The sequence below is a fragment of the Liolophura sinensis genome, chromosome 11, assembly GCF_032854445.1.
Source record: "Liolophura sinensis isolate JHLJ2023 chromosome 11, CUHK_Ljap_v2, whole genome shotgun sequence".
NCBI lineage: Eukaryota > Metazoa > Mollusca > Polyplacophora > Chitonida > Chitonidae > Liolophura > Liolophura sinensis.
This window is the reverse complement of record NC_088305.1, coordinates 10955282-10976944: the sequence shown is the minus strand read 5'-3', so window position 1 is coordinate 10976944 and position 21663 is coordinate 10955282. Positions and strand designations below refer to the sequence as shown.

General features: G+C 39.7%; 1 protein-coding gene across 1 annotated transcript in view; it reads left to right on the top strand.

Annotated features, from left to right (window-relative positions):
* LOC135477863 (tyrosine-protein phosphatase non-receptor type 4-like) overlaps positions 1-21663 on the top strand; it is a 101021-nt gene that overhangs the window by 70668 nt on the left and 8690 nt on the right. The window contains exons 15-21 of the mRNA XM_064758069.1: positions 16414-16503; positions 16882-17025; positions 17414-17483; positions 18196-18350; positions 19026-19116; positions 19911-19978; positions 20234-20317. Coding sequence (XP_064614139.1) covers positions 16414-16503; positions 16882-17025; positions 17414-17483; positions 18196-18350; positions 19026-19116; positions 19911-19978; positions 20234-20317 — 702 coding nt within the window. The remainder of the gene's footprint in view (positions 1-16413; positions 16504-16881; positions 17026-17413; positions 17484-18195; positions 18351-19025; positions 19117-19910; positions 19979-20233; positions 20318-21663) is intronic.

Here is a 21663-nt window from a genome sequence, read left to right as displayed (position 1 = left end):
CTATGCTGGCTGTCTTACCTGCGTGGTTAGTGAGGACATTCTCATGCTTGGCTAGGCCCACAGAGCCCCACAGAGCCCCACAGAGCATCTGCCAGGGCTTTTAATAAGACAGAGGCTCTCAGACTACCTGAACCATTAACGACTTGCTGAGGTGCCATAATGAATTAGCCCAGGTAGAAACGCCGGCCCGTGTCCCGTGAGGCTTTAAGCTGTCTTGTACTGAATGTGACAAAGTTGTCTTGCAGATTGTATACCTGTATGCCAGCAAGGTGGGGCAGAAACGTCACCCCATCTTTATACACAGCTTGTTTGTACTGACTGTCTTAATACCTGAGATGATAGAAGTGATGTAAGCTACCTGTGTGACTCTTTATAGAAATGCCACAGTCCAGCGAGGCTTAACCAGCTCTTTGTGTACATACTTTGTCACCTGACATGTAGAAGTGATGTTCGGGCAGCCTGTAAGACGTGGTTATCTGAATTCAGATTTAGTACTCACCTGCGGAGACTGTTTGTAAAAATGCCACAGTCCGAGACCTAACCAGTTTCATATGTACATACTATGTTACCTGAGACTTTTACTGTGAAAGGTACAATCTCCCTTATACGGACTGTGTAAGTGTACGCTTATACACACTCTACCTGTGTGATTGTTGTCATCATCATCATCCGACTGGCTCAGGCGCATGTAAATGGCCATTTATAACACTAACGAAGAAGCACTAACGAGTCCAGCAAAGCCTTGAGAGTCTGAGTGAGGTCAAGAAGAAAGGAATTCAGACATCTAACATAGTCTGGAGCAGATATGCCAGATTCCTGAGTAGCTGTAACTGTAAAACTGTGGCAGTAGGCTTGAGTTGGGCCTGTAGAGTGTATCTAGCTGTGAGGTGATGTGATGTAACGGCTCTCTGTACCTGTGTCTGGTTACATAACAAGCTCCCACAGCCAGGTATCACCCAAGACGTAGACAGATCGCCAGCAGCAGCGCCATGAACAGGATATGCTGTGTTTTGTGTTCTCAGTAAACCTGGGTTGTACATTTAGAACCTTGGACGGTAAGGAATGCTGTAGGTGTATTATGTATGCCAGGACAAGAGCTAGCTACTGTGCACACAGCTATACCCCTGATCTCCCTTACCCCCCACTCGCGTGCTCAATGCTGCTCTGTGGCCCCTAAGACTGGGAAGGCTGTTCAGTGTGTTCCCCTCCCCCCAGTACTGACAGTGCTGGGTTGTGACCACCAGTCGTTAAGCCTCATGGTGATATTGTTCAGGGATCTGCTGGAATAAGAGAGTCCAGCCCTGACGGCTCACCTGTCAAGGTGTGTCTTTATTTGTGGGGTCTATTAGAGCTCTTCTCTTGTGTACCTGTATGCAGGTGAGCAGCGCCACTAGGGAGTACAGGCCCACAACATACAAGGCTTCTGTCAGCCAAGAGACAAGGAAGTGTCGATCAGCCAGCCTAGTGGCATCTGGCTTCCATCCCACGTAATCGCATACAGCCGAGCGTACCTTTAACGCTGGCACTACTACGGACTTGTTAGCTTACCTGGGCAAGCCCTGCCTCGCCTGAAGGCTGTGTGTTACTCTCCTGACAGGTGGCGGTGGATTAAGAGGACAGGTGTGAGGTGCTCAAGTCTGCCTCCTTAAGGAGCTGGCCAGGGAACCTGAGTTGCTCTAGGAATTTTTACCCAGTATCCCAGGTCAGCATGCTTTAATACTGGCTGTATACTTGATACATGTGACAAATTTTACCTAGACCCTGAAGACAGAATTATGTGAGCTGATGGCATGGAATTTCCCGACCCAGTCCCTCCAGTCTCCAGCTTAAATATCTATTTGCCAGCCCTTATCAGCTGTAGGTTAAACTGATAGACCTGGCCTTATACATTCAACAAACAACAGTTCTTAGCCTATGTGGATGTAAGCTGCAAGGATTATTACACTCAACAAACAAATGGTTCTTTCCATATACTGATATCCGTTTATACCAGCATTAACAACCTTAACGAACAAAAGGATCTTGGTGTTTACTGATGTTGTGTACTGATATTGGATAATACCAGGATTCATAATATACACAGCAAACAAAAGGATCTTGGTGTGTACTGATATTGGATAATATGAGGATTTGAACACTCAACAAAGGGATCATTACCTGATGTATTCAGGTAGGAAGTGAAATAGTGTGACAAAAAATTTACATTGCACATAGGAATCCAGGATGTGGGAATTTACTGGTACGGATAAAGAAGGATCTTACCACAGTTACTATAAAGAATTCTGAACCTTGAAGTATGTTACTATATAGGTAACAGGATTTCATACCCATTTTTAGCAGAATTTAAAACTCGATAAGCAGTTTACTACAGCTATGCAAACAATCCAATGCATACTGGTGGTGCATTAAATCCCGATCAAATAAATAAACATAAGTACACTCAGTGGAGCTGCAATGTTTATCATTCCTGACATAACATGATAGAAGGATTGGATTTACATTCCTGGATAATGATGTACGCACAGAAGAGCTCGGTGCTTTTGTATGAAATCAGTCGGGCGTGTGGCTGCCTGTGTCAGTGTACATGTTGAAATAGTGTCTGCATTAATGCTGGACTCTAACTGTGCTGGATCCAGCTAATAGATACCTGCCGAAAAAATGTTTTTTATCTGATGTGTGATTTAATTTTCTTCAACCAGTGGAAAGTGTGTCAACCCAATGGTGTGTGGAGAAATTAATAGCCTGAAGATTTACAGGAAGCTGTGTTCATTGATATGGAATGGTTTATAAAACTGCGTTGTCGTTGCCATTGTCATCTTGTGATGTATGAGTAACAACCCACAGTGTGAGGAGTGCTTCGGGTTAAAGTGGCCGTTGTATTAATATTGTGCTACTGAAGGTAACGGATTCACTGTATTATCCAGGTTTTAGTAGGAAACCAGGTTTGTTTTGTGCAGTGATTTGAAAGGTGATATCCTTCTGACATGGGTAAACCCGCCGTCAAGTCTGAATGGACATTATTGATTTCTGCGTCCTGTTTTGAGGCTACAGCGGGAAGACAGACGACGCAAAGCCGCACGTTTGGTAGAAGACGGTGAGGAATGTTTATGTGTATGGCCGGGAATTTCTCCGAGGGTCATTCAGCAATGGTTTCGGCTCGTCTTCACGGTGTCTCTGATTTCGAGAAACGACGACAACAGCGTCAGCGTCTGGAAATGGGCAGCCAGTTCAAAATGGAAATGCCCAAAAAAGGTATCCTCAAGGTTCGCAGTAGTAAAAGTGTGATGGGGAATGGGCATGTGCCAGGTGTAAACGAGGCCACCAGATATCAAAGTGCTAGGGCATCAGCAACGATTAGGCCAATGAAATCCATATTCAAGAAACCGAGTGTGGGGATAAATGGTAGGATAGGTTCAGAAAGCCAGGTGCAGATTAAGAGGAGCCTCTCGTCAGGTGTGAGGCCCGACTCCCACGGTGAAGCACAGCCTCAATCTGGTTCATGTGCGGACGGTGATGCTGCATTAACTGGTGGTGCCAGAATAGACACACAAGCCAAACGCTCCCTTGAGAAAAGTGGTATCACCAGTAGTGATATACATATACCAGATTATAATGAGAGTGGTGATTTCAGGTCAGGTACCAGTGTCAGAACCGACACCAGCATACCTGGGAGGACATTAATTAAGCCAGGAGAGAAAGGTCAGCCCAATGGGGTCACTCATAATAGGCTCAATCACAGGGGTCAGGACAGTAGTGTGGATGTTGGTCCTAGCTCTTTGAGGCCGAGACGCAGAACTAGCTCCTTGGGAGCTGTGTTAGGACAAATCAGTGCCCTTAGTGCCTTGCCCAGGAGGACACCTCCTATCCAGCTCCTTGGGAAGAGTTCCTCTGCTAAACAGGAGGCTGGTGTTAAAGATGTCTGCGAAAGTGGTAAACACTTCTGTGCTGTAGGCAATCGGAATACGCAATCGAATAAGAAAAGTACTGCCTCCCCACAGAAATCTGTTGACAGTTCAAGTGCTGAAGGTACTCCCGTCAAAGGTGGTGCATGTCAAGTCAGATCTAGTGCCGGCCTATTAAGGACCAGTTCCAGTGTGGGGAACATTAGTGCTGCTTTAAACAAAAGTAATGCTGCCCCAGAATTTAGCCTAAACTTAAAAGCAAATAATTCCACATCGGAGAAAGCCTCTCGTTTTCAGCATAAAATTTCTCCCACATCAGGACAGAAAGACGATCCTGTTTTGAAAGTAGGTAAAAAATTTAGTGCCGATTCTTCCCATCAGGAACAGAAACTTTCTACGGCCAGGCGGAAGTATACTCGCTTGATCAATGGGAAACTGAACAGTGCTATTTGTGGTAAGTTATCTTCTAATGGGTTGTCCAAGAGTGTCTTTACTGACAGACCATCACAGGGCGGTAATGGATTGGTCAGATGTGACCCCACAAGAATTCCCGTCCATCACTCTGCTAATTGGAACAATAAACAAAATGTAAAAAGTCGGTCAGTGGCTCAGAGCAGTTCTGACAATCCTTTGAAGATAGATGCGACCACTAGTGAGGCAAATTACATGCACAAATCAAACCACAAAATCGTGCTTCAAAAGTCTCCATCATTTCCAGTAAATGGGATAATTCGCTTACGGAAATCGATGGCAAGATTTCCAGATAGTGTAGTAAATGGCGACAAGGAACAGAAGGTTCCTGAAGCATGTGCTGCCAAAGACGATCAGGACAAAGTATACAAAGGGGACATAGATCGGCAGAAGGTTAGCACGGCGAGTCCAGCTGGACTTGGGGACAGGTGGAAGTCCCAGGTAGACTTAAAGAGCTCCCCAGCTCTCAGGGTAGGCCAGTTCCCAGTGCGGAGGGCAAAAAGTTCTGTGATCAGTATGGCAGTAATCCGAGGAAAGCCTGATGGTCAACCTTCTGCTGATAGCGTGGAGGGAGAAAAGCTCAACCAAAAACTCTTGCATAGTGAAGCAAGTGTGACGTCTAACGAGTCCAAGCTTCGCATACCTGGCTGGCTTAGTAACTCCAAGCTCAACGATACTCTCATGAGCAGGGATAAAGATGCTCAAAAATTGAGCCATAGCTTGAGCCACCTTTTGAGACCTTTTGAAACCAACAAGGGCTGTAAATTGTCTTTCGTGAAAGACTCCCAGGAACCCAACCCTAGTGAAGAGGGCTCCACGGGTTCTGTTTCGATAAATAGCTCTGAAAAACCATTGATTGTCAGACAGTGTCGAGTCGGGACATCACTGGTGTTCGGGCTTGTCAGTGTTGATCAGGTAGGTTTAAGTACTAATGAGTGACGATTAATTTTTGCTGAACTCACCTTTATTTAGTTGGATTATTTAGTTTATACTACTGCACTTCTCAGCATCCTGACCCATATTAATTTGCTATCACCTTCATGATTTATTTTGGGTGTTGGATAATCAGTTTAGCCAGAGAGGCTGTGTGATTTTTGTGTTGCCACAGTGTTTGCTCCCAGCTTCTTTGAAGAAGAATGTAGGTCTTCAGGCTACTGATATTCATTATTGATTACTTACTATTGATCGTCAATACATCACTGAGCTGTGCAATATGAAAATGTCCTGTATTTTAAGTGATGAATTATTCATCGGCAGATATACACAAAGAGAGGCCGTTCCATTGCACATCCAAGTCAATCCCTTGTAGTAATATTCTGTATGATGCTTGCTTGTATCGTGCGGTAATTTATTTACAAATGACATAATGAAAAAAAAAAAGCAGAACATGGCATCATGGCAGAAGTGATGGTTTCAGTCAAGTGTAAATTTGTGATGTAATATTAAAGCTCTTCGGTTAACTGCATGTGATATGCCCATCAGTTTCACTTGACTATATTACAAGAAAAAAAAAACTGAAGGACGTTGAAGTCAAATTACAAAATGTAGAACAGCGAGTGTTCAACAATAATCAAATAAATAAATGCCACGTAGAATTAAAAATGAAGTAGAGACAAGAAACTGCATATGAACTCTGGCAAGGAGTCTGGCTGAGGTCGCGACCTTGAGATAAATGTATATCATGTGTACTTGCCATCTTCTCATCAGCAGAATGTTCTGAATTTTTTTCCTGTACAACTGAGTCACTTACAAACCTCTCAAGCATTCGATGCTGCTTTAATTACCACACGACCGATGTCTCCTCATTCTAAACAGAGGTGTCATTTTTCCAAACTTCATAAATTAACAGTCTGCTTATTAATAAAACAAAGCCAACCTACTTTTACCTACATATCAATAATATTAATATTCCTTGACCAACTGAACCTGTTGGTATATGTATATAAGACAGAATTAGTATCGAAGTCAAATCAGACAGATATGGATAGCAGTTTCATTGTGTGCTGGTCCAGGTTTAAAATGGGGCTGAATAAAGATCCACTGGTTCTTTATTACAGTAGCAAAATGGTTGAAGAATTACCGTAGTTATTGTCTAGAGTTTGAAGCTATGTTTAGAACTGACGAAGTTTCGAGATTGTGTTTAGAACTGATGAAGTCTCGAGATAGTGTTTAGAACTGATGAAGTCTCGAGATTGTGTTTAGAACTGACAATGTCTCGAGATTGTGTTTAGAACTGAAGATGTCTCGAGATTGTGTTTAGAACTGACGAAGTCTCGAGATTGTATTTAGAACTGATGAAGTCTTGAGATTGTGTTTAAAACTGACGAAGTCTCGAGATTGTGTTTAGAGCTGACGAAGTCTTGAGATTGTATTTAGAACAGAAGAAGTCTTGAGATAGTGTTTACAACTGATGAAGTCTCGAGATTGTGTTTAGAGCTGACGAAGTCTTGAGATTGTATTTAGAACAGAAGAAGTCTTGAGATAGTGTTTACAACTGATGAAGTCTCGAGATTGTATTTTGAACTGAAGTTGTCTCGAGATTGTGTTTAGAACTGAAGATGTCTCAAGATCATGTTTGGAACTGAAGATCGTACTCAAGATTTGCCTGATATTCAAGGCAGGAGAGTATTACAGCAGAGAGCTGGGAGTTGTCAGTGTTGAACCCATTGTTCTTAGCAAGGCATGGCTCAAGCGGTTAAAAATAACTTAAGTTATACCTGGCTATGCCACCTGTCAAAGCCCTTGTGATCCAGAGTTGTTGACACAGGAATTCACTCTGAGACAATCAGTTAGCAGACTATTGTTTTTGCTTGTGGGATGAAGGCAGATAAGTTATCCAGGGATACGGAGGATTTATGGCTCTTGTATTTTCTTTAATGTATCTCTGTCTGTGTCTGGGATTCAATTTTGTAATACTGCGTGATCCCATGGTCTCCGAACTCTTATTTTTTTGTTGTTTTTTTTTTTTTCGCTTTTATTTTTTTTTTAACTGACATTTCCAGAGACCAGAATATCATCAGCTTTATGATGATGTCTTATTCGAAAAATATTATTGCATTTGAAAAATATTATTGCATTTGATATGGACAGATTTGCTTCAAGATACTGTCCTAACATCTTAATTTGTGAAATATGTTTTCTAGTGAGATTCATTACATTTTTATGAGATATGATATATCTGTTGAATTTGAGCAAATCTAATTAACAAAAGTTGCACATCTCACTTTTTTTTTAGTCTTGTATGCGTGCAAATTCATGGTACAAATCATAATTATGAGACTTGTCTCTCAACTCCATTGTTCCCAGCATTTTATGTGAATAAATTAGGACAAAGAGCATTAATGAAAGTTGTTCTTCAACTCATCAGTTTTTGATAGCAACTTTTTTTGACCTGGTCACAAATTATTGTTTCCATATTATGACAAGAAACGTAAAGAAGAATTGAAGACTTTCCTCTGACAACATTTTTTGTTTCATCGTTAAGTTGAAATCCACTGTTATCGTTTGATTAAAAGCTTCAAGCTGTATTTGAGTTCCAAATGCTTTAATTTTCGTGATTTTATGAGAAAACTTTCTCAAAACAATGGTAATTAATTTTTCTGCATGGTTGAGAGGCACAAATAACTTAATATTGCTCTAATGTGCTTTTTTTAAAATTCAGAAAAAAAACCCCTCATTTTAATTAGGTGAAACATACAATCATTTGCCAGATTGTGTCATGTGACTTTGTGTTACTTAGAGCTCGGTTTTTATTTTGAAAGTTTTTTTTTTTTCATTGTTGTTGTTTGTGTTTAAATTTAGAATTTTTTGTTTAATCCTCTAGGTATAAGCCGGTTTGCATACACTTGAACTTTTTTAGAGCCTTTCACTGTTTCTGAACACCATTACGCTTTCTTGTAAAGGCATTTTCTGTCATTGGAGACTTATTAAACCGATACTGTCAACTGCAATGCGTGTCACACATGTGGATTGGAATGTAATGTACCCGCACTATCTCCGAGGCACTGAAAGATAAACAGAAATCTACATCTGGTAATCAACTTGCTGTTTATCGTCTAGATTAGAATGAAAACTCTTGTTGTTAAATGGCTTTAAGAATTTCATTTGCGGAGAAGAAGACAGTAAGCCTTGTTACAGAGTTCAGATTACTGCCTTAAGCAAATGCACTGACTTAAACCTCAAGAGGATTTAATTGTGAGGTCATGAGTTGCGGATATGATCTCATTTATTTATAGCTTCATTCGACTCTTACAACTTGAATGATCAAGTTGCTGTGAGAATTCTGTCCGTGTTTTGTTGTTGTCGTTGTTTCATCATCGGTGGTTAGATTTGTGTGTGGTCGGAATGTTAATGGCGACATAGATTCATTTGAGTTTTTCTCTTTTTTTTTATTGTCAGGCATTTTAAGGCCAATTAATAGAGGTACATGTATGTATATGTAAAACTAGCTGCCTAATTGAAAAGGCTGTTATAATTAACTAACTTGTAAGTGTTCCATGAGTTGTATAAATGAGGACGTCTTCATGATGTGTGCTGATTTTGGCCAGCTTTTGACATGTGAAGTCTTGATTCACTCCATAATGACTTCATTCTACGTTCACTTGCACATGTGAAGTGATTCACTCCATAGTGACCCCATTCTATGTTCACTTGCACATGTGAAATGAATCCCTCCATAATGACCCCATTCTATGTTCACTTGCACATGTGAAATGAATCCCTCCATAATGACCCCATTCAATGTTCACTTGCACATGTGTAGTGATTCACTCCATAATGACCCCATTCTATGTTCACTTGTACACGTAAAATGATTCACTCCATAATGACCCCATTCTGTGTTCACTTGCACATGTGAAATGATTCACTCCATAATGACCCCATTCTATGTTCACTTGCACATGTGAAGTCTTGATTCACTCCATAATGACCCCATTCTATGTTCACTTGCACATGTGAAATGATTCACTCCATAATGAACCCATTCTATGTTCACTTACACATGTGAAGTTCCAGCCTAAACAGTCCTGATCCAAGCTGTATAAAAATACATTATCCTCTACTGTTGTTGTTGCAGTGCTTAAGAACCATGTCTTTCCTTTACAAGCACGACTGTATGTAAAAACTGACATGTACAGTCCATTCATTTGTGGTGATGTCTGCCAGCAACCTGGAGATGGTCATGGGTTTCCTCCCACCACAATGCTGGACACCGTTGTTACATTATAAGTGAAATGTTTCCGAGTAAAACACCAAACAAATAAATATATAAGTATAAATATAAGAGTTCCCTGCTTTGATTGACTTGTGTAGGCAGTTTAATTATGTTCTCTGTTATAAAGCAAAATATTTAAATTGGTAGTTCTACTAATTCACTTGATATGAAAAAAGTTTAGCTCCAAATTTGTGGCTATGCGTAGGCCACTGCTTTGTCATGCACAAGCTTTTATAGGTCACAAGCTTAAGGGGGGGTCCTCCTTGGCTTAGTTGGTTAGCGTGCTAGCGCAGCGTTATGTCCCACGAGTCTCTCACCAATGCCGTCGCTGTGAGTTCAAGTCCAGCTCATGCTGGCTTCCTCTTCAGCCGTAAGTGGGAAGGTCTGCCAGCAACATGCGGATGGTCGTGGGTTTCCCCCGGGCTCTGCTCGGTTTCCACCCACCATAATGCTCACCGCCATCGTATAAGTGAAATATTCTTGAGTACTGCGTAAAACACCAATCAAATAATAATAAATAAATAAACACAAGCTTAAGACATAGTGAATCTCTCCAACTTTGGTATTTCTCTGCTCAAAATAAACCCATTTTGGTGTGGAACTTTTGCTAGATGTGTGGGGTGTCACGGATTTAGTTAGGGAATTAGAGCCTTGTGAAATACTCTGTTACATATTGAATCCCAGAAACGAGCCGTCAAATTTCATGTACTAACATGTGTGTTGCATTCTTGCACACTTCAGTAGCTAGTACATTCACCTGTAGTGACATGGACTTTGTAAATGATCCCTATTCTGCACCTTAAGAGTCCACTTCAGTGAGTGGATGCTTTGAAATGTGGACTGCATTTGTGTCATTTTCATTGGGTTATTTACTGACATTGTCAAGGGGTCATCTCACATTTCCATATTCTTTTTATTTTGTCTCCTCATGTTTGGAAAGCATGGACTTTAGGGCATGGGAGGAATGCCATAGCAACTATCTCAGGTATTAAATTGAAATGTTTTATGACAATTGCCTTTTATGGTCCTTAAAAAATATTTATTTACCTGGAAAATATTTAGGTGAATTAAGGTATCACCTCTTCATGGGTGCACATACGAAAATTCCAAAGCCAAAGCGGTTATTTAGGCTGTGAATAGAGATGTATAGACCCTGGCATCGTCTTGAAGTGATGAGACAGGGTCACACTGTTTCTACATAATACCCAGTCTGCCAGGTTTTATGAAACTTGATCGGCTTCTTCACCTGACGTATTGTGAGATGTACCGAAGTATTCAGAAATAATTGACTTCATACATGACCTTCACCCACCCCCAATCACTCAAACCCCCCAAACCTCCCAAACCCCCCAAAATTGCAGGCGTATTTAAAGTGTCGTATTTTGAATTTCCTGCTATGTGGAAACTTTACACTCAGAACTCGTTGCGTTGTAGCCTCTATATGAGGTCTTCAGAACCAGTAACACAAAACTGAACAATTGGTTTGCTTTAATATGAACACATGCACATTTTTAATACACCACCGTCTGATTTTCGACCTATTAGATTTACCTCTAATCAAGGTTGAACATTGTTTAGAGAGCTACAACGTAACTTAAATCTTCAACCGTTTCAAAGTACTGCCTCTGGGACTTATATTTTGAAGCATTCTGCAAGATTTGTTGGGTGTAGAGGGAAGTGATTCACAGTTTTGTGACACTTGCATCTTACGTGAGACAAACAGTTCATTTTTAACATTATTTTCGTAATAATTGTATGCGTAAATTCCACTGACCAAAGGGCAGAACAGATTATTCTGATCAGTTTACAGGATTGAAGTTAGAGCTCTGGATATCCTTACGATATAAGTAACTGGTACTCCATGCTGGAGCTGTGCATGTATTGCTGTGGGTGTGTACACAGTAGCTTTTCTATAATATCACTTCCAGGAGGTGCTAAGATGCGCACGTTCAGCCCTTCAGGCCAGATCTGGTCACAAAGGACAAAATATTTCAATGTACAACTGGTTAAAGTTGCACAATGCTGCAATTCGTGATAAAATGTGGGGAAAGTACCTGGAGATATTTGAAAAAATTAGGAATCGAGACAATATGTGTGATGTTTAATGGCTAAAAAGGACTGAATACATAATAAGAGGATTGTTCTAGGACGTGAATGGATGGGTTTTTACATCGGCGGTATGGACGTGAGATTATGAATATTGACAGGTGAAATGGATTGACATGTCCTTTGTCACTGATGTGTTTGAACAATTTTCATGTGGATCGTGAGGAAAATCAGACCTAGTTTTCTATTGATTTTGACAAGTTTGTCGGGTTTTTTTTTTTCTTCGTCCTCTTGCCTGGGAGATTGATAAAGTTAATATGTCTGTGGCTACCTTTCGTAGTCAAATAAAATGATATGCCTGACATGCTCTTTGATCTTCATAGCTTTGTAGTAGATAATGAAAACAAAGACGAGGGAGCAATGAATAGAGAGAAGGTGAGGGGGGAGGGGGGGGGGGGGGCTCATGGAACAGGAGACATCTTTTAAACGTGACATATTTTCTGATGTGACACAAATGGGTAATTGTCCGTAAGATTTAATTACAATGTTACTGCTTGGCTGTGGTTGGTGTGTCACCTGTCTTCCCACAAGCACCGTGTGACTGGCTGACTGGACACATGGTAAAGGACCTCAGATTTCGCCCATGACTTCCATTGCATGTTTTACATGATTCTGAGAGGTCTGTAATATTAATCGTAGACATGTGTTTTGAGATTTGTTCGGAAGGTAGCATGTTTTTCTACTGAAAAAATGTAAGTTTCAGAGCCCAGTTTCTTAAAGACGCATACATCATTTTTTTGTCGTACATTCGTCTTACAAAATTTTGGTACATGGGACAGTCTGCCGGCAAACTGCGGATGGTCATGGGTTTCCCAGGGGCTGTGCTGGGTTTTCTCCCACCATAATGCTGGCCGTCGTCGTATAAGTGAAATATTCTGGAGTACTGCGTAAAACACTGATCAAATAAAATAACTACAATATTTTGTATGTCACAAATACCATTGTCGTATGTGCGATTATGGCACTTGTATGACATCTTTGTGAAACTGGGTCCAGCACCACAAGGAATATTTTATGATATTTATATGCCTTTGAGACTGCATCTTTCTGAACTAAATTTTAAGTCATTTACCTTAGCGCAATGCGGAACAACATACCTGTACTTATGAATGGGAGCTTGATCAAACAGTCAGGTAGGAAAACGGATCAGGGTTTGGTTTGGACTTACCTGTACATGTATGAAAGTGGTCTGCCAGGTGTCACAGGTATGCTTGAGAAGATAGATACACACTACTTCTCTACATTTCTCAGGTGGATTTCAAGTTTTGTGTAATTAGTGTGTCTTGAGAAACAAATTAACAGGGAGAGTTTATTAATATGTTTAGAAAATGAAATTGAAAATGAAAAGAATTTTACAAAATTCTTGATGAAAGTGATATTGGCCTATCCAACCAATGTAGTTTTGTCTTATTATAAATATTATTAAATCTGATTATCAGTATGCTTTAATTGCACTGAAAGTTTCTCTTTCATATGTGAAAAGGTTGAGGAATTAGGGTCCTTGTAACTATAGGTTGTCTTGAGATATTTCCGTAGTATTTTTGCAACCGTCAGCAGTATTTTTTTTTACACTAAGTGCAAAACCACAATACATGAACCAACAAAGAGAGAAACCCAGCAATCAATAATCATAAAACATACTGTATGCTGTGAGGAGGTGGTTGGATTTTAGTGTTTTTTTTCTTACATGTACCTACCCTATTTTCTTTAACTTTTTCACACATGTTCACCATGTCTGGTTTTAAGTGTATTTAGAGGGCATTTGTCTGCCTAGATTGCAAAAAAAAGTCCTTCTGTTCTGTGAAGCCACAGCGTTTATTCCTAATTATCACGAGAGTAAAATACTTTCATTAAAATTCATTTGAATCTGTGAGGAAATTTCTTATGACAAAAATGTCAGTTCATGACGAAAAATAAAATAAACCCTGAATAATCTGTGTCATTGAGAATTCCATGTGAATGTCATGATTCACATAAAATACAAACATGCAGATATTAAATTTGTGAACCTCAGGCAAACCTTTGTTTGTCCTTGCAAAAAAAAAAAATCCTAACCACAAACATTTCTGGCACAAAACACTACAGAAACTGGTTTCTGGTGCTCAAGGAGCCTACAGATGGGGAATTCCCTTGTTTATAGGGTAAGACAAGACAAATTATAGCATGCATAATGCTCTTTGATGTGGTTCGTCCTAAAAGGCCATTCACAGACCAAGATTGTAAAGTTTTACCCTTATCTATCAACTTGTTGATATACTTCATTGCATACGTTTGTATTTGTGAATTTTGCATGGAATCCAGAGAGTCTAGGTTCATTCCTGAAAACAGTCCTACCTGAGGATTCACTGTTAGCCAGTCTTGTTACTGTAATGCCTGGCTAGAGCTTCAAAACGGGCCTTCCACAGGGAATTTGTAGATATTTCTGCTCTCACTGCTTGTGGCGATTGATTGTTCTCATTTAGGCGCCTGCATATTTATGACGTTCATCAAAAATTACTTGGATGTTTGGTACGTGAACAAGAATCTTTCTAAATCACACAGCCATGGTTCCTTCCTCATTGAGTACTACGTTAAACTCCAAGAACTCATTCCTTCCTCATTGAGTACGACGTTAAACCTGAAGCACTCGCTCCTTCCTCATTGAGTACAACGTTAAACCCCAAGCACTCACTCCTTCCTCATTGAGTACAATGTTAAACCCCAATCCTTCCTCACTGTTCAAACATTATAAATTATTTCTACAAAATTAGCTGGTCTAAATGCTGAAGACTTTGACTACGTGTAATTATTTATTCAGCAAATGTATGTATAATTTGTACTCTGAAAAGAAACTGATAATGCCCTATAATGACTCAGATGATCATTGTAGCAGGATACCGGCATGATGACTGTACCTGTAGGCTGTCACGGGACTCTTAATTACAGGTGTGTCTTGGATTATTTGTTACCGTCCCCACTCCCAAGCATTGGCATATACAAATTCTGGAGGTCTATTGGTATCTGCAGCTGTGTTGCTTCCTTGTCTTGAACTTTTGTCTTGTGAGTTTGTCCACATAACGTGAAGGTGGATGTTTTACTTATTGGGCGGTTTCGTGGTTTTGTTCTTCTTTTTTCCATCAGTAAGCCTGATAGCCATCATATGTGTTAAAATTTCTTGAGCTTGGCTTTATATAAAACTCCCATCTAACAAATGAATAAGTAGTAAATAGAACAATAAATCTAAGTGTAGATGTAGATGATGAGTGTGTTAAAAACGGCTGTGATCTGTAGTTACATGGACCCTAATCTCTCAACCTTTTTTGCATATTAAAGAGCAACTTTCAGCGCAATTTATGCACATTATTAATTTAATTTTGGACACAAGACTACATTGGTTGGATTGGTCAGTTTCAGGACTTCGAAAAAAAGTCTAATTTTATCAGTCCACTAAGAATATCGTCATTAGAATATGCTTAAATAATCACACATGCGGAAACGTTGCGGAATTACAGTAAGTAGTATTAGAAATATTCTTGGCATTTCTCTTTATATGTATCATTTACATAACTTGCTTCGTATTATATGCAAATGATTTGTATTATTCACAAAGTTAATTGGTTTGAGGAGGAACTTTGAAGATTTCAGGATTCTCTGATAAAAAGCTAGATGAGATCTTTGTCAGCGTGATGAGAAAATTTCCGCTGTTTTTTCTCTTCATCGTTTTGTGTGAGAGGCAAAAAATTTGAACAGGTTTAGGGCCATTTGTACAGATTGTGTTTTCATTGAAGAAGATGAGGGGTCAGTGAAAAAAGAAAACAAGAAAAACCTCAGCAAATCTGGAACGTGCCATTGAGTTTTTATGCTAAAAGGAAGTCCAGAGGGATGTTTGAAAACATTAGATAAGGAGAGTTGAGACAGGTGTAGGCTGTGATGTTGGGTAGAGGGGACGTGAGGGCTTGGGGACATAGCTGACATACCTATGGGAGAGGGGGAGGGGTGACTGAGCAAAACTGTGGCTGGTGAGGTCACGTTTCTCACCCCTAACCTGTGACCCCTGACCTACATCTCTACAACATGGACATGATTCACATGTGCCCTGCTTATAGGCTAAATGCACTGTTATTGACAACACAAGAATTAAGGTTTGTGATATATGGAGAGTAGGATTGTTGCCTTTTTTGAGGCTGAGCATTTTTGAAACTTTATAAGATTATGGAGTAGCCTGTTCTTTGTGTCCTCGGATGACAACTTGCAATGCTCCAACTGGCTTTTTTAATATCCAACAAAATAAGTTTGCATGTCACCTGGAGTTTAGTTTTTAGTGGATTAAAGCAAAAGAAACTGTTTGTAAATGCTGTGAAAATTTTGGAATGTGTGGTGCTCTTTTTTGAACTGTATGAATAATGTACATCAGCAATGACGTTCTCTACACCTTTTAATATGTCGAAAGGTTTCAGGAAGCCATGTTGGCAGATTGTTGGAAAAACAAGATGCCAAGTGTCCTCTACCATAAACGTGTCTATTCATAAACTTGACTCCTGTTGTGTATTTATTTATTTATTCATTTGATTGATGTTTTATGCTGTACTCAAGAATATTTCATTTTTACTACGGTGGCCAATATTACGAGCAATATTCTTTAGTTAGATGTTTTTGTCGTTTCTGCCAGTGAAAGTAAGGATCAGTTACTGATACTCAACAATTAATGATACTCAAGTTTTGTGTTTGTTTTTTTCCCAGCCAAACGGTAATGGATACTCTGACAGCCAAGGTTTGGTCACAATCCGCATGAAGCCAGATTTTCAAGGTCGTTTTGGATTCAATGTCAAGGTCTGTGAAAATAGCATTCAGTCTCTTCCTTCAGTTGGAAACAGCTATGTTGATCAAATAAATTACCCTGTTTTAGTGTGTAAAACCAACATCTAGTTTCTTAGCTCAATACACTATCATTTTCCTGTACCCATAAATCTGTAGAAAGTTCTTGAGCTTAGCGTTATAAACATCAGTTAATCTTTAAGTCATTACTACTCATCATTATCATAACTTATCGTCATTACAGTTTTTGGTGAATAAGAAAAAAATCAACCAATAAGTAATTCAGAAAGTAAATGTTCTGGGAGTGGGGAAGGTAAAAAGCAGTAATCCAGTGGTCAGTCAGTATGCCTGACTTGACTATAAATGACAGTGTTGTTTTGGTTTGTGTGGCAGGGAGGGGCAGACCAAGGGATGCCAATCATTGTGTCTCGAGTCGCCCCAAACACCCCGGCAGATCTCTGTATACCAAGGCTGAATGAGGGAGACCAGGTGCTCTTTATCAATGGTCGGGACGTCTCTCAGCACACACATGAGCAGGTGAGCACAATACAGTTTCCACACATGAATAGATTGTTTTAAAAAATTTATAAAAATTGATTAAGGTAGTTTTTGGGTATTGTTTTCAATGGTCTTTCCACTATGGTTTGTTCATAGACTACATAAAAACTACAAAGGGCAATCTGTATGAAAACAAAAATGCACACAAGGTTATGCAAAGGTTTTAGATTTTTCTGGAGTCTTAGGCCGTTACACTAATGAAAATATGTTTTACTCATGAGAAAGTGATGAATGTACATAAATTTGTTCAGTATTTTAAGGCATGTTTTAGTTCTCCGAACCTTAACAGATAGAGTGTTGTACCTAAAAACATGCGAACTAATAGTGAAAAAGGAAGTACCTGTTTTCAACATGTTTTTTTTCTCAGGTGGTCATGTTTATTCGAGCCTCCCGAGAAACGCACTCTGGCGAACTGGTGTTGGTGGTCAGACCAAATGGTAAGTACATACATGTGTATTTCATGTATTCTTCATGCAAGTTGACACAAATCTCCAACTGAGAAATCTGTATATTCGTGTGCCCGTTTCAGAGTTATAAGTAATTGTGATACTTTTCTGACTTGATGGTCGTCTATTCATGAAGACAACTTATTTTTTTTTTTGATGTCCTCTCTGGCGTCTTTGGCAGGGCATCTCAATGAGGCAACATTATAAATACATACGTGAATCTCTACACCCATGAACCATGTATGTGAGTTCAGTGCTTTTGGCCAACAAAGCAAAACACCAGTCACTGTTCATACTTACGTCTACCCATAGTTCTTTTGCCTCATGAAAGAGATTTCAGCCACAGAATGACATCTTTACTGTCTGAGGTCCTTGATATATGGTAATAAATGATCTAACATTTTGCCCAAGACTACGATTCAAATTTTCTATAATTCTAAGAGTTCTTGTGATTTTGACGAGGTGGTGTGAGGTTTAATCGGAAGGTGAGATGACATCCTACTGAAAAAATTAATTATTTGGCATTAATTTGCTACTAAATATGCACTTTTCGGGGGTCAAATTTTTGGGCCATTTACCATAGCTCAGAGGTACTAGTAAACAACACCATTGTGAAGGGTTGAGATATTTTCGATGCAATTTTGATGCAAGGGTAAATACCATCCCTGCGACAGTCTTACAGTTGTTGCGTTCATTGTTTCAGTGTACCTAGGAGAGGACACAGTTGAGGAACCTGAGTTCATGTACATCCCGGAGACGCATCAAATCACAAGCTCAGCGGGTGGAAACGTGCTCGAGGCGTCACTCATACTGCTGCAGGAGGGCCTGGAGAGCGGTGCAGCGCTGGCACAGTTTGAGGTACCACGTAAATGTGCAGATGTGACGCAGCTTTCCAAAAACTTCAGAGTTATGAAACTATGTAGAATACCGAAATGACTCTTTTTTTCGCAAAAATTCACGTAGTGGGTGAGGCAGTTTCGTCATGGCCCTGTCTGGTTTCATCCACCCACAAACAAATAGTTACAGGCTGAGTGCAGTGGTTCTGTGTGGTTTCCTGTACCCATGAAAGTACAGCTGCAGACTGGGTGAGGCAGTTTCCTCATCGCCCTGTCTGGTTTCCTCCACCCACAATTCTACAGCTACAAACTGGGTAGGCTGTTTCCTTGCAGCCCTGTGTTTTTTCCTCCACCCATAAATATACAGTGAGAGACTGAGCGCAGTATTTTCCTTGCACCCCTCTGTAGTTTCCTCCACCCATAATTCTACAGCTGCAAAATGGGTGTAGTGGTTTTCTTCTGGCCCCATGTGGTTTCCTTCTGGCCCTATGGGGTTTCCTACGCCCACAGACCTGACCACCATCATATGTAGCGGAAACATTTTTTAGTGAGCAGCCTAAATAACCAAGCAAATGAATGAATCAGTGAGAAAAAAAAAAAGAGAACTTCCACAGATCTGCAGAAATCATGTGTGTGTTTAAAATTTGATGGAGTATTTCTGTTGTTAATGTGTTGTCATGTTTTGTTCTGTCCACAGCAATTGTACAGGAAGAAGATGGGCATGACAATGAACGCAGCACGGCTTGGAGAGAACGTCCCCAAGAACAGATACCGCGATATTTCCCCATGTACGGCACTTTTCTCACTCTTCTTGTATATCTCATCTGTCTGATAATTAAAGGAAAAGACCTCTAAAAATATAAACAGGCATCACGTAATAGACCACTTAAAATTATGCATAAATATACTTTCATTTATTTTTTTTCCCTCAAAGGTTTGAAGCCTAAGGTGGATTTATTGACCATACAATCAGAGTTCAGGAACACAGGAAGTTTTCCCAACCATAATCACATCAGTGAAAGTTGGAATAACTCTTTCTACTCATGAGCAAAAGATTACTGAAATAATGTTCTCAAAAATTCATTCCTTATGGTGAACATCAGGTATAAAAAGTGATGTGACGTCAGAGTTCCTAGATCAGTCAGTATGGTTCGTAAAGCCCACCATAGAATTCGAATACTTGAAGGCCTTTCAACACTCTTCAAAAAAATAAGTGAAAGTATTTTTACACATAGTCTTCAGTTGCCTGTCCATTGAACCTTTCTTCATTAGTTTAACCTTCTTTAACTTTATAAATTTACAAATTTGTGTGAAATAATTTGTTGAATTTCTTTTAAGTGAATAGGTTTTTGAGTTAATTAGTTGTTGACTCCGTTTTATTTGTGAATTTTGTGATTTAATCGGTTGTCCATCCTTTTAAATCAACACCTTTGTTAATCTTTAAGAATGAAACACTTCATGAAACCTTTTTTTCTTTAAATCAAACGAGTTATGAAATTGTGCCGTTCATGAAGATTATAAATTTTCCAGTGATATATTTCACAGTTTCTTGTCCTGACTTTCACGTGTTGTTATTTTACAGATGACCAGTCCAGGGTGGTATTAAAGGATGGCCCATTAGGAGATTACATTAATGCCAACTTTGTCAACGTAAGTCTTCAGCCAGTAAAAATTGTCATGTTAAATTTTCAGTATAAAATAATTTCTGCAGATATTTGGAAATTAATTTATTTCTTAGATTGGTGTTTTTATACAGCAGTCAACAATATTGTATGTGGTGGCTATGGGTTTTCCTCAGGCTCTGCCTGGTTTCCTCCCACCATAATGCGGGCTGTCGTCGAATAAGTGAAATATTCTCAAATATGAATCGAATAAATAACTAAATATTACCCCTGCTTTTTTCAGATGGAGATCCCGGGTTCAGGTATTATCAATAGGTACATCGCAGCTCAAGGCCCACTTCCCAACACCTGCATGGACTTCTGGCAGGTGAGTTACCTCCCCATGTACTTTCATTGTATGTCATTGTACTTTTTTAACAATTTTCCAGTCATATGACAATGAGGAGTCGTTAGGTGTATGTATGTATGTACATATATTGTTTCTTCTTGTGGAATGGCGAGTTTTTGCCGCCAAAGTGCCACTGCATCATGCCCAAGACACCAGACACAGCCCACCCAGTCACATTATTCTGACACCAAGCCAACCAGTCCTGCTTCCTGGCCCTAACCTGTCAGTGCTGAGTCCCTTATAAGGCAGAAATAAGTACCAGTTTTAAAGGCTTTGGTAGGGCGGGATCTGGGTTTGATACCAGGTCTCCCGACTTTGATACCAGGTCTCCTGACTTTGAGGCGAACACTCTAACCGTATAGCATTATTTGATGGTACCCCATGTGGCCAATGAAACAGTTCATAACCTTGACATTGTGGTTATGTCTCCACAGTTCATAACCTTGACATTGTGGTTATGTCTCCACAGTTCATAACCTTGACATTGTGGTTATGTCTCCACAGTTCATAACCTTGACATTGTGGTTATGTCTCCATATTAATTAGCCATGTTCCCAGCCTAACTTCCACATTAACCACTCTGAACCATTACATTCACTACACTGGAACTCCGTCTTGTCATGTGTGCTGTCTCCAAAGTGCCAATGCTATACGCCACAAAAAGAGGTGTCCTTCTTAAAGCAATCCTGAATTTGTATCGCCTCGTTATTTGGGAATAATAAAGGCCATAGCAGCACAAATAACTCAAATGTAACTGAGGCATCCACTTGGACAGTATCAGAACTTCACAAGCCTCGGGTGGGCTCGGCTGCTCTTCCCAAAAATTAAGACCATCTTTTTTCACACTTTTGTGTGAAAAGATACATTTGTGTTAATTGTGACTTTATGGTCTTTATTATTCATAATTAACTAGGTGATATGAAGTAAGAATTACTGAAGGATTACAGGAATCATGTTTTTTTAGTGTACAGCATTGACATGTATAGGACAGCGCATGCGGGATGGCCGAGTTCCAGGCTAGTGAATGGAAATGTATAGATCTATATTTTTGAAAGCTAAGTTGGGAAGAATGAAACAGATCTCAGATCTAACTTGTATCCTACTTCTACAAGCTTCAGTGTTTATATGTTCATGTTTTATATGGCTGAAATTTCAAGTTACAATGTTTTGTTATGATAATGGAGCTATTATCCTGCTTAGAACACTGTGGTGTTTTTGTTATAAGCTTGGATCTATGTATCCTGGTAGCCAACACTATGGTGTTTTTGTTATAATATTGAAGCTATGTATCCTGGTAGCCAACACTATGGTGTTTTGAAATGAGT